This window comes from Gopherus evgoodei, chromosome 6 (genome assembly GCF_007399415.2).
Source record: "Gopherus evgoodei ecotype Sinaloan lineage chromosome 6, rGopEvg1_v1.p, whole genome shotgun sequence".
NCBI classification, from domain to species: domain Eukaryota; kingdom Metazoa; phylum Chordata; order Testudines; family Testudinidae; genus Gopherus; species Gopherus evgoodei.
In genome coordinates, this window is record NC_044327.1 from 121,288,560 (window position 1) to 121,302,157 (window position 13,598).

Here is a 13,598-nt window from a genome sequence, read left to right on the forward strand (position 1 = left end):
TTTCAGTAAAATCAACTGGGGTAGTGTAAACTTTTTACACAAGTGTTTTGACTGCTTTTTAATTAACTTATCTTTGAAAGTTGTGCAATGTCCAGAGCCATGCCTGTTCTTTCATTTCTACCCCTACTACATCACTTTGGAAACAATATTGTTTTAGCTTTCATAAAGGAGAACAGTAGATACATAGCATTGGATTGAATAACTTGTAGTTGTTTTAGGTGAGGCAGGAAATTAGTTTAGCAGATACTGAATTTATTACTGAAAGATGGCTATACATTACAGTAGATTTTAATCTTTCGTTGTATCAACAGTTTGTCCCATCAGTTTTTCAGTCCCGCTCTGCGGGAAGACCGCTTTTAGGAGGTGACTGATGCCCATTTGATCCTTGGCATCTGGGGAGTACATAGGTACATTATGATGGTTTTCTGTGTGGATAGCTCGTCCACCATGAGCATGGACTGAGTCCAGCCATTCATTTCACCTAGGCTGCTAAACAGTTCTCATTAGTTATGTTGGTCACCATTGACTAGGGCTGGATTTGAGGTGATAATAGTTGAAAGGCTTCCAGTCCCCTGATCACTCTTGTCCCTGGTGTATTTGTATTCTTCTCTGAATAAATTAATTTGCCTGTTAACCTGCGGGGTTACTCTAAATAGCACCATCTTTCATGTAGCAAAGTTTGAGGAGTATATTTGATCTAAAAACCCTGTGCTCAAACTGATATTCTGAGTTGTACTGAAGTAATTGTGTGGACAAAATTGAACTGATTGCTATTAGATCTATTTCTTCTACAAAATATAAAAATTACAAGTCAGTGTTTAAGGTGAAATCCTCATTTTAAAGCAGAGATAGGCAACTTTAAGGTAGTAAAGGGCCAAAAAATCCACTAAAACCCTTTGGTGGACTATATAATCAGTATTGATTTATTTTTAGTTTATTGCATAACTCAAATGTTCTACAGTGTATAGCATGTTTGCATACAGCTAACCAGTATAAAATCAAAGCTTTTTCTTAAATACAGCACTACCTTTAAATTAAGAAAAAATGTAAGCGTCTTTCACTAAACTCAGTATGCAGAAGAGCAGGGGATTAATAAATGAAAATAGTAAATGTTTTTTCTTTGCTGCTTATTACAGTATTTTACAGTGTGAAACGTGAGGGTGAGCCTCAATGTATATATCAGTTTAGTGTATCTAACTCATTAAGATGGGAGTGTGTTTTCATTTGTCAGTCAGTTCCTTTTCTTTGACTTCAGATGATTCAGTGTAGAGAATTTACTTTCAAAGATGTAAGTGCTTCCAAACATAGAACACAATTTCAGCAACCAGTTTTTCAGATTTGGGAAACAGGACTCAAAGCAGTTTCCAAAACTGAATATCACTTCCATTGGCTGCAATCAAGAAAAGTTCAGCTTGCAGTTACTGTTCCAGTTCAGAAGGCTGGTCATTAACAACAGCTGCAAATGGATCATTAAAGGATCAGGTAAGGCTGAAAACTTATAAAATTTGTTGATACTAAGCATCATTTCAACATCAGTAGTGTTCCTGCTAAACTGACTTGCATTCGTGCCATGCTGGGCAAAAGTGGGTAAAATGGGCAAAATCCAAATGCAACAAGTGAGTCTTTTCAAAAGTCCAACTTTGCTTCTGAAACTATCCAGGTGATCAGTGAGGTCTGGTCCATGCCTTGCAATGGCAGATTCAAATAATTCAGAGGTTGGGTTGTCAATAAAAAATGCCATATTAAAAAGAAAAATGGAATATTCCAGCTCTTCCAAGAACAACTGGGTGTCAAAACTTGCAGTGTTTTTCAGAAGGGCACTTACCTCTTTGAAGCACAAATAATCTCTCAAAAAGCATTTCCTACAAATCTGTCATGATGCAGTGATCTGTTGTTACTTCCAATCAAGTTTGTAACTTTCACAACCCCATTCATGACATGATCTGAGTTGAGCAATTTTTCTACACAACCCCACTGCTTTGATACATGTTGAACCCTGATCTTTCGTTCACTCACAGCAGGTGCTCCATCTGTAACAACAGCCAACAACTTTTAAAAAATCTGCAACCGCCTCAGCTACATCAAAAATAGCTGGACCCTTTGTTGTGTGCAATACTGCTTACACCATCAGGGCCTGTATCAGGCATGTGCATCCCTGGTCAATGTCCTGGACCCTGGGCAGCAGGCAGAGCCACGGGCTGTTCCTGAGCATCCTGATCCCCCACCGAGGGCAGGTGGGCAGGGCCAGCTTTAGGCCGATTTTCCCCAAGTTGGGCCCCGTGCCAAAGAGGACCTTGTGCCCTAAAGAAGAGCGCCTAACTTTTTAATTTTTACTCACCTGGCGGAGGTCTGGGACTTTGGTGGAGAGTCCTTCACTCTCTGGGGGTGGGTCCTTCAGTGCCGTGGAAGACCTGGAGCGAGAGAAGGAAGTGCTCCTGCACTTTTGCATTTTGAAAGGGTGGTAACCCTATTCCCATTTCCCAAGCATTGAACAGCACTACTGATAATGGGGCTAATGATATTGACCACCTTTAGAAAAGTGCTTTAAGACAGAGGTGGTTAAACCAGTCCACGGACAGTTCCCTCTAAGGTGCATGCGTGGGCGACTGCACAGAGAGACTGAAGGGCTACCCACTTAATTAGTGGAGCCATGCAGGCATGGCTCTATTAAGTTAGGTGGCTGGACCCTGGAGAAGATGCACAAGGGAGGTGAGGTGGTGGTCTTTGGGGGAATATGGGGTAGATGGGAGGGGGCATTGGGGTGAGACTAGGGGGTAGAGGGAATTTGGGATGTGCAGGGCTGCAGTGGCCAGAGAAAAAGGCGACTTTTCCTAGCTCCAGGGCTGTGGCTGACAGGGAGAGACCCCTCTTCTTCCCAGCCCCAGCCCAGGGGCTGCTGTGGTGGGGGGGAGAGGGCACATGCTTTTCATTATAATGGTAAGACTGCTAATATTAAAATATCAGTGGTGTGCTTTTATTTGTTTTTTTTAATAGCCTTTATCCAAAGTGCTTTACAATAGTTAGCTAACAGTACAAATGTTTGGAAAGATCATTAAGAGATCTGCTGAGACCCTCAGGAATTTTCAAGTGGTTTGTGGGGAAAAAGAGAACCACTGCTTTAAGACATACGGCTGAAAAGGGCCTTCGAGCTCGGTGTTGGCTCTGTGGGTTTTCAGCGAATCTAGTAATACCTGTGTTCTCTGCAAGCAGAAGTTTTTGCTGCTCAAGGTGAGCACGTGGACCTCCCCTTCCCCCCCCCCCCCGAAAAAAGTCTTGTGATGCAACCAAAATCATTTCATGGGCTTAGCAAAATCCCCTGGCACGTGTTGCCCGTGAGCTACTGCTCTAGCTTTGCACACTCAGAGGTAGGTGACTCCTGTTTGAAAGAGCCAACTCTCCCCACCCCCGGCTCCCCTCCTTTGGCTTCTAATGCTTTGCCTCTGGTGTCATGGCGGTTGGAGTCAACTCCCACCCCTTAGTTTTGAGCACGTGACCAACGATGCTCCTTTTCCCATTGGCGCCGGGCCAGTACGTCATCAATCCCGTCCGGAAGGCGGAAGTGAAGAGGCGGCTTCCGGCGCGGCGTCGGTCCACAGCTCGGGTGGTGCCGTTGGTGCTTGGTTACGGTTGGGTCGTTGCGGGAGGAGGAGCCGGCAGGTGGGTCCGTTACGGTTAGGGAATTCTTTCCCCCCCCGCTCTTAAGGGGGGGTGTTCCATCTATCTCCTCGCGCCTCCTGCTGGGCGTCGCGCGCCGCCCCTGCGGGTAGGGGGCAGCTGTTCCCCGAGGGGAGCTGGTGGCTGCCCCTGGTGAAGGGCGAACCCGCAGCCGCCACCCCCCCCCCCCCGCTTGTCCCCGGACTGATCCTCTCCTACCCTGCCTGCGTTCCAAGACCCCCTCATGTCTGGTGCCCTGGACACCTCCCCGCCGCGTGTGCCCTTGGGCTTGGTGGAGGCAGTGAAAGACGGGAGGCCCTTCCTTTCCCTATGCCCAGGGTTGCCTCTGGCCTGGTGGAGGTGGCTGGGCCCCTGGGGTTCTTGCGCTCACCATTTCCCTCCAGCTCCTGGAAATAAATCCTTTCAGGAATCTGTGTGTCATAAACGGGAAAAGAGTTCCAGTTTTTGTTGCTTGGTTTAAATCCTTTGTGATGGGGTACCCCTGAAAGGCTGCCTGTCATTCAGAGACTATTGCTTTTCCATATAAAAACTTCTCACTCAACAATTCCAGCTTTGTGGCTGCAAAATGAACACACTTTTATGTAAAAAGAATACAGACCTTGGAAACCATCTGGCTATTGACATGTCATGTGTGCCAGTTCTGGTCTTTGCTGGAAGACTTGGGGAGAAGAGGTATCTTGACATACATTGTTTGCTTGCATAACTTAATGGGAGAGTTAGGATCGATTGAAGTTTTAACAAAGATTTCCTATCCACAATGTTAAATAGATTTTATGAAAACAAAGAATTTAACACTAACTAAAATCCCTTCCCCTCTCCATTGCTCAGCCTTCACTTTCTTATTCGCTTGTTTCAAGAAATCTCCATTCTTAGTCTCTTAGCACCTGAATTTCTAATGCAAAGAAATAAGCAGGAAAACTTTCAGGTTCCCTTTATACAACATGAAGAGGCAGAACTGGATGACTAGTTTAAGATCTTCATTATCTTGACTGAAGTTTTTTCTTAAGTCCTTATTTTAAGTTACATACCTTGAATACTGTATATGGTTCAGCTTTACCAAGAGGATGTTCCTGCTCCCAGTGAAGTCAATGTGAGTTTTGCTGTGGTCCTTAGGCAAAGCAGAATTGGACAACACAAAGGCAATTTCAGATAGTTCAGGTCCAAAAGTTTGGGTAAATGTTTACAAAAATTAACATGAATTTCTAAATAATTTCACTAGTTCTGAATGTTTTAATGAAAAGAGTATTTAGCTGAGGGCTGATATTTTTTCCCCCCTCGTGCATTGTTTGCAACCCAAACACTGTATTATAGAAACAAATCCACTGCTTCTATTGTTTAAGCTGTTCAAAGGATGAAGAGCAAGCGGCAGACATGTTGATGTAAATTACAGACTTAGTGATTTCTTAAACCGCTGCAAAGTTTTTTATAAGTAAGATTTTTTTAAGACTTTTAAAAAAAATTTTAGTCCCTTGGTTTTCAATGCTATTTAATTGCCTCTTATATCAACAGATTCTGTCAGAGGATTGGAAAGAACTATGGTGTGCATTCCTTGTATCGTCATTCCAGTTCTGCTCTGGGTCTATAAGAAATTCCTTGAGCCATATGTCTACCCTATAATTTCACCTTTCATTAAGGGCATATGGCCTAGGAAAGCTGTGCAGGGAACACTGGCCACCAAACAAGGCCAAGGAGACAGTACTGGAACTAGTCTGGGGACTTCAACCACAAACCTAGGCCCAACCGATGATTCTGGAATGTATAAGGTAAGCAATATATTCTAAAGCATGTTGGAGGGAGGGATGGAGGTAGCTAAGCAAGGAATACCCAAGTAGAGCACCCTATAACAATCCAACCTGGAAGTCACAAGGACATGGTGGATTATTTTGGAGGAAATTCACATATGACAGAAAAGAGTGTGACTGTATAACCAGGTACAGTTTACTTAAGTAGGGAGAACAATTGCGCCAAATCAACCTCTGAGACCTCTTAGAACAACAGAATCATCCTAGAATGGCATGCTCTATCCCAGCTATAGCTAATAGTTCTGCTTAAGAGCTTTTCTGATTCCTTACTTTTCCACTACAAAAAATTGAGTAATTAAATCCTAAATGACAATTCATCTGATGCATTAAGCAGAACAGAAGCCAGTTTCTTGTGCTGGCTCTGCAGTCCCAGTAAACAATTGTGTTTACTGACAAACATGTTTCAGGTGGTTTTTTATATAACATGGTAACCTTTTTTTTTAACCATAATTACACTTTAATATCCAAAGAAATGGGCATAAACTCTTCCCCCCCCCCGCCTTTTAAAAAGTAAGAATTGTATATAAGGCTTTACCTAACTTCTTTAAATTTCACTCTGTTAGTGTCCGAGGGGTAGCTGTGTTAGTGTGAATCTGTAAAAAGCAGCAGAGAGTCCTGTGGCACCTTAAAGACTAACAGACGTATTGGAGCATAAGCTTTCATGGGTGAATGTCCACTTCATCAGACACATGTAATGGAAATTTCCAGAGGCAGGTAAAAATATGCAGGCAAGAATCAGTCTGGAGATAATGAGGTTAGTTCAATCAGGGAGGGTGAGACCCTCTTCTAGCAATTGAGGTGTGAACACCAAGGGAGGAGAAGCTGCTTTTGTAGCTGGCTAGCCATTCACAGTCTTTGTTTAATCCTGAGCTGATAGTGTCAAACTTGCAAATGAACTGAAGCTCAGCAGTTTCTCTTTGAAGTCTGATCCTGAAGTTTTTTTGGCTGTAAGATGACTACCTTTACAGCTGCTATTGTGTGGCCAGGGAGGCTGAAGTGTTCTTCTACAGGTTTTTGTATATTGCCATTCCTAATATCTGACTTGTGTCCATTTATCCTTTTATGTAGGGACTGTCCAGTTTGGCCGACGTACATAGCAGAGGGGCATTGCTGGCACATGCTTGTGCTCTAATACATCTGTTAGTGCAAATTTCTCAGACCTGAGGCAGATGTTCTGAACTCCTCTCTTCATTCTTTCCTCCCCAACTAAACTCTAGGCTTCTGAATGTAGTGAATGTTTTTCTTTGATATTGGTTCATGGTCTATCTCTTACTTCCAATTTCAGATTGAAAGCAATGGGGTCACAAATGGAATCACTGCAACGAGACCAACGGAAGTTTCTGACAAGAAGACTGATTAAAGGAACTTGTTCATTAGGAACTTTTCTTTGTTGTACAATGTGAACTGGTGATACTGTTCCCACTTTGAGATTTGGTGGCCCTTCTACCTGAAAGGAAGCATGAATTGTTTATAGCAGAGGGTTTCCTCTGCCGCTGAAATGGGTGAATTTAGCAGCTTTCTCTTTAAGATGTTTGTTTTAAATTATTCTTATTCCTTACTACATGTTCCTCACTGAAATTCTTTGCAGCTGTTATGCAGTTCAGATAAGGTTAGATATCCTAGATTAATTTATTTTTATCAATAAATGAAGCTTTACATGGTAAATGTGTCAGATTCTTATAGTTGTCTTGTAAAACACATGGATTTTAGATGCATTACAACAGTTCCTGAAACTTGGACTTTATTGTAGCTCATTACTCTGCTCTCAGCCTCATGCAAAAGGTTAGGGTTTCATCCAATATAGTTCGATGGAGTAACGTGCAATCTCTTGCTCTAAGAGCTATAACTCTCCCATCCCTGCTAAAGATGTTATGGATTGTATTGAGGACACCAACGTGTTTCTTGGCAATGCTATGAAGAAAATTTATAAATGGAGATCTCCACCTGGTAACCAATAAGCTAGAATAGGTGCAATATTTACAGGATTTGTTTAGTTTACTGGAAGCAGAAGGCAAGCCCTGAGGAATGGCAGGGACGTAGCATGAGAGAATTACTATGTTGTGTGTAAGCTGCAGTAGTTGTCAGAACTGTAAAATTCAGAATGAGTTCAGAAAAATCTGGTTAACCTGCTTGTGTAACTTAATTAAAACAAACTGGCATTTTATTAAAACATTTTTTCTTATAAAAATGTTTCTAGTTTTTTCTTCCTATTTTAAAATTTAGTTCTTGGAATGGAAAAGTCTCAAAGCTTGAGAATATCATATAGACCAGGACCCCAACACCAGGATGGCATCTGAACTGCTTGCTTTATTTGTGATTGACTTCCTGACTTCTCATCCCATGCCAGGTCTGGCCCCCAATAGAAAAAGCTGCTTTCTGTCCTGCTCTGCTCCTTAAGTCAAGCAGAGAGATTTGAATCTATACCTTCTACCACAGGAGCTTGATCTGCATAATGTGTAAAAATACCACTTATGAAGAACCAGCAAGTCCACATAGAAGTCAATAACTTTTCATGTATAGGCAGGTCCAAATGCAGCATATTATCCTTCCATGGGTTGATTCAAGACTCTAGTTGGGTGCCCATATCTTGTAATGAGCGTTCTTACTACATGGGGTGCAGGTGGTGTTATCTCTGATCGTTCTGGTGAAGGGTAGGGGCCCAGGCAGAGACAGATGCATCCTGGAGGTGTATGCCTGGCTGCGAGGATGGCGTCGCCAGAGGGCTTTGGCTTTCTTGACCATGGGATGTTGTTTTGAGAAGAACTGCTGAGCCATTACACACACACAATCTATTTCCCCATATTAAGTATCCTCACATCTTCTTGTCAAAGAGTCTGAAATGGGCCATCTTGATTATCACTACAAAAGTTTTTTTTCTCCTGATAATTGCTCATCTTAATTAATTAGCCTCTTAGAGTTGATAGGGGAACTCCCACTTCATTGATTTGAGATCTATCATACCATTCTCTGACTAGAAGGGAAAACCTATAATGGCAGCAGTCGTAAAAAAGACCCAGTTTGGGTCTCATCTATCTTTGAGTTATGAAGAATAAGTATTAAGGTTCTAACAACCAACAAGAATGCCCTTTTATGTAGAAATCCATGATTAAATCGAATCTTCCTCACTAGTGGTTTAAATCAAAGCCACCCTGCCTAGGGTTTGTCTTCATCACCAGCTAAACTGGCGCTACTCTGATTGATGCAACGGTGTCGATTTAGTGGGTCTGGTGAAGATGCGATAATTTGATGGGAGAGCGCTCTCCTGGTGACTTCCATACTCTACCTACCTGAGGGGTAGAAGCTATGTTGACAGGAGAGCATCAACGTAGCACAGAGTAGACACCGCTGTAAGTCGAACTAAGCTATGTCGCCTTAAGTTATGTAACTTAACTGGCGCAATTTAGATCAACTTTCCTCGTTAGTGTTGACCATGCTCCAGCCATCTGTTGGGAAAATAACACAGCATGGCACAGATCATCCAACAAGTGTATTGGAGACAATTTTTTATTTCAGAATGTGGAGAAAGGGGAGAGGCTGTTCTAGATTTGATTTTAACAGATAGGAAGGAACTCACTGAGAATTTGAAAGTGGAAGGCAGCTTAGCTGAAAGTGATCATGAAATGATAGAGTTCCCAATTCTAAGAAATGGTAGGAGAGAAAACAGCACAATGAAGATGATGGATTTCAAGAAGGCAGACTTTAGCAAACTCAGGGAGTTGGCAGTTTTTCAAGGAGACAGTATTAAGGGCACAACAGCAAACTATCCCACTGCATAGGAATGAGAGGAAGTATGGAATGAGACCACCCTGGCTTAACCAGGAGATCTTCTCTGAGTGTACCAGCTCCAAACCATCTCTCTCCTCCCTATTCCTAGGGAGTGACTGCTAACTACCTCCCACAGTCCCCAAACACTCCTCCTACTACAACAAATTACAGTCTCCACCCCAAATCACTTACTATTGCATAAATAAACAATAATTTATATATTGTGCTTATGTTCTAAGGCAGATTATGTTGCTTTGTCATATATTGTCTGCCTGTAGCAAGGTTAAAATACTATTGCTTACATTTGCATTACTCGAATTTTATATATAATGTTGTGCACACAGATAACAGGATTCGGCTCATGACACTATGAGGGCTTTCATCTTCAGTGGAAGAATGAGATACTTAATTGAATAGATATTGATGACACAATAGAAAACCTTAAAATTCCATGCTAGATAGCTATATACACACACATATACTGGATGTTGCCAGAAGCAGGGTAAGTGATCTGATAACCTAAGAGTCTGATGTAGTATGCCAAATCCTATGTTCCTATTGCTGTAACAGTTGCTTTTCTTTCAACATTTTATATTTATCTGAGTTCCCCTTAATTGAAAGTACTGTACTAATATCAGAAAATGAAATTAGGCCAAGACATTAGGGAATATCTCAGAATATCTCAACAGGTAATGAGAAAAGCCTCTGGCTATAAGCAGAATTAATCAGAAGGATAACAACTGCAATATTATAGTTCTGTTTCTAGTCTTATAGGAAAGTGGTGTCATATGAATCCATGAATAGACCCAAGTTCTGTGAGTCAAGGTTATAAATGTCCCAATGTAAAGGGGGATTTAAATGTAAATAATTATTTAAAAACTAAAATCTAAACGGGTCAAATAGACATTGACTGATAGAGTCATACCACATTGGATTGTAAACATATCAGATCTTATAAGCTAAGCATGGATGCAGTTAGTTAGCAATTAAATATCAGACAACCAAAGAAAACCCAAATCCTGCAGGTAGTAGTGTATGTGATGCAGTAGGTAATATCTGCAGTGTTTTTGTAACCGTATTGGTCCCAGAATATTAGAGACACAAAGTGGGTGAAGTAATCTCTTTTATTGGATCAATTTCTGTTAGTGAAAGAGACAAAAACTTTTGAGCTTACACAGAGCTCTTCAGGTCTGGAAAAGGTACTCGGAGTGTCACAGTTAAATACGTGGTGGAAGCTCGAAAGCTTGTTTCTTACCCCAGCAGAAGTTGGCCCAATAAAAAGATATTATCTCATCCATCTTGGCTAAGTAGGTGATAGTCTAGTGGTTTTGGAGGAGACCTAAAATTGGGACTCCAACCACACGAGATCATTAAGATCCCATAGTACTTTTTGCATGTTTGCCAAGTTTATATTAATTCTGATGTCATGACTAAATTAGCTATATTCTACCTACTTAAATTCCCCTGTAGAATCAAGGGGATACAATTTTTTTCTTTCCATCCTAAAATATTGTTATGCACTGTTAAACAACTGCTATGTTCCACTCCTGAGGCAATGGCATTTATTAGTGGATGAAGCAATCCACAGTTATAGTTTGAGTATTTGAGAATCATTTAACTAACAAGAACAGGAGTACTTATGGTACCTTAGAGACTAACAAATTTATTTCAGTCTCTAAGGTGCCAGAAGTACTCCTGTTCTTTTTACGGATACAGACTAACATGGCTGCTACTCTGAAACCTTTTAACTAACAGGTACTAAGTGAATGTAACTTATCATCATGGATCTTATTATCTGGGATCTCACTCTACTCTTGGGAGTATTTATTAAACGAAACACACCTTGGCTATAGGATGACCAGAGGTCTCAATTTTATAGGGACAGTCCCGATTTTGGGGTTCTTTTTCTTATATAGACTCCTATTACCCCCCACCCCCTCTCCCAATTTTTCACACTTGCTGTCTGGTCAGCCTACTTGGTTGCTCTCCTGCCAGCATCGATACTGCTGCTTCTTGAGGATGGTTAAATTATGCTGAGGAGAGAGCTCTCTCCCATTGGCATAGTGTGGCTACATGGGAGACCTTACAGTGGTGCAGCTGCAGCTGCATAGCTGTGCCGCTGTAAGATCTGTAGTGTAGACGCAGCCCAAGCCCCTGTGCCTCAGCTCCCTATCTGTAAAATCAGGATAACGGCACTTTCCTACCTCACAGGGCTGTTGTGATTGTGAAGTGCTCTGGTACTATAGTGCTGAGAGCTGTGTAAGTACTTTAGATAGAAGATTCGATAGTCTTTCTTAAAACTCCAGCTCCTGGAACCACATGGTAAATGAGAATATTGGCATTTGTTTAATAGAAAGTTTCTAGTAAACTTTTCATGGTTGTGAAAGAAAAACATGAAAATGTAGATTCTGAGGCCAGAAGGGACCATTATGATCATCTAGTTTAACCTCTTATATAACCCAGGCCATAGCCCTGCATTAATTCCTGTTTGAAATAGAACCCATCTTTTAGAAAACACCTAATCTTGACTTTAAAATTGCCAGCAATAGAGAATCCACCACAAGCCTTGGTAACTTTCTCTGTTAAAAAGTCCAATATGAACACTAACAGTTTCAAAAAACAGAATGCTAATAAAACAAGTGTATTCTTTAAATCTAATGAACCCATTCTCTTGGGCTTGTCTTAGTATTTTTTAACACATCAGGTTGTTAATACTGCCTCTATCTTGTTAGGTTTTTATACCAGGCCTCTCTGGATGACTTGTGCTGTCTTATATACCTTGAACATTAAATGCAAGTTTAAAATTCAGGCCTGAGCCTTTCCCTTTTCTCTCGGCTTATGCCTCTGTTGCAGGTACAGAGGATGCCCGAGGCAAGCAACAGTGGTTCATTGCCCAGAGTGCGTAGCGCCAATAAACACACTACGGTGGAGAAGCAAGAAAAGTTTATTTGAGATCTCAAAGCGGTGCAAGGAGACGAACGCCTCAAATCATGCCCACCTACACAAGCGGCTTTTCCCTTTTTAAAGCTTTTTTTCCCTCTTTCTCCCCCCCCTTCCTCCTCCTGTAGCAGTTAAGTAAGCACAGGTGCATTAAGTAATCTTGGCCGTGGCAGCTTGTTAGTAAGTTTTCCTTCTGCAAGTTATCTTGTCCTTCTGCTAAAGGTGCACAGGCCTTATCACCACTGCTTTAGACCGGTTTTAGCTGTGCTGCAACTGATAACTTACTGTTACTCATTTAATTTCACAGCTGCTAGCTTTCTAGATCAAGCAGAGTTCCACAGGGAGGAGCTTTAGTTCACTGAGGCCTAGATTTATGCCTAGTGACACCAACACCTCTACCCTGTGACTTAATAACCAACCCTTAATCAACCTTTAAAGCATCTTATATTAAGGGTAAATTACACCACATCCCGGAGATAAACTTTAAGGCACCGGGAGTAAGTCAGCACACTCTGTGACACAGCAACACTCAGAACAGAGCAAGAAAACACAGCTGCATAGCGTGGTAGGAAAAGGTCAGGTCGTGCCCCTGAGGCCAGGACAGTCCTCTCCCCCCACTACAAGGGAGACATGCCAGTTTCAAGCCCCTCTCTTGCCCTCCAATGAATGGTAACGGGGGTACATTTCCTCCCCTTGTGGGCACTACCTGGGGCAGGTCCGGCCCCTCCCACTTCGGCGTCGCGCTCTGCAGGCGATGGGCAACTTGCGCCACCCGCTCCCACGTAGAGTCCCCCACAGAACTACATTTCCCAGCATGCTCCTCCTCGCCGGTCGTTGGCCGCGGACGGACGCAGCCGGGGGAGGGGAAGCTGCTGCGGTGACGACGTGGAAAGATGGACGAGGCCTGATCCCGGCAGAGCCAAGGGGTGTGTGGGGCGTCCGGAGAGCCAGCCCGCCCGCCAGCCAGCCGCGCGGGGAGGGGAGCGACAGCCGCTGCCCCTCACCCCCTCCCGCAGGAGCCAGGTGAGTCTCCGCCCTCCCCCCCCCCCCGGTGCGGGGCTGAGCATCTCTGGGGAGAGGGGGTGGTGCCTGGAGGGGAGGCTTGGGGTTGGCTGGGGCTCGAGCCGCGGGGCTGGCGGTTGGTTGTGTCGGGCGGGGGTCGCTGCTGCCCGGGCGATGGCGGTTTGGGAGGGGCGGGGGGAGTAGGACTGGGTGTTGCGAGGGAAGGGTGGGGATGGGGGGTGGCAGGTGGAGGGAGAATTGGTGTAGCGCCGGTGTAGAGTCCGAGTCTGCTCCCTGTAGCAGTGTTCTCTGGTGTAGCTACTTCCTACAGAGAGCAGCGTCTCACCCTCTGTAGGGTGCGTGAAACCGCTCGCTGTAGGAGTTTGCTACCTGTAGTAGGGAGGGGGAGTGCAG

At 43.2% G+C, this 13,598-nt stretch overlaps 2 protein-coding genes across 4 annotated transcripts in view; both read left to right on the forward strand.

Annotated features, from left to right (window-relative positions):
- The first annotated feature begins 3,547 nt into the window (after positions 1 to 3,547).
- C6H18orf32 (chromosome 6 C18orf32 homolog) lies at positions 3,548 to 7,665 on the forward strand. The gene is made up of 3 exons (XM_030566244.1): positions 3,548 to 3,657; positions 5,185 to 5,438; positions 6,763 to 7,665. The coding sequence occupies exons 2-3, from the start codon at positions 5,211 to 5,213 to the stop codon at positions 6,835 to 6,837; spliced, it is 303 nt and encodes a 100-aa protein (XP_030422104.1). The 5' UTR covers positions 3,548 to 3,657; positions 5,185 to 5,210; the 3' UTR covers positions 6,838 to 7,665.
- A 5,354-nt stretch (positions 7,666 to 13,019) lies between these two features.
- DYM (dymeclin) overlaps positions 13,020 to 13,598 on the forward strand; it is a 349,716-nt gene continuing 349,137 nt past the window's right edge. Inside the window, exon 1 of one of the 3 annotated variants that reach the window (XM_030565834.1) lies at positions 13,020 to 13,205. The gene's annotated coding sequence lies outside the window, so the exon portion shown is untranslated. The remainder of the gene's footprint in view (positions 13,206 to 13,598) is intronic. The other 2 variants (XM_030565831.1, XM_030565830.1) reach the window with 2 other exon arrangements.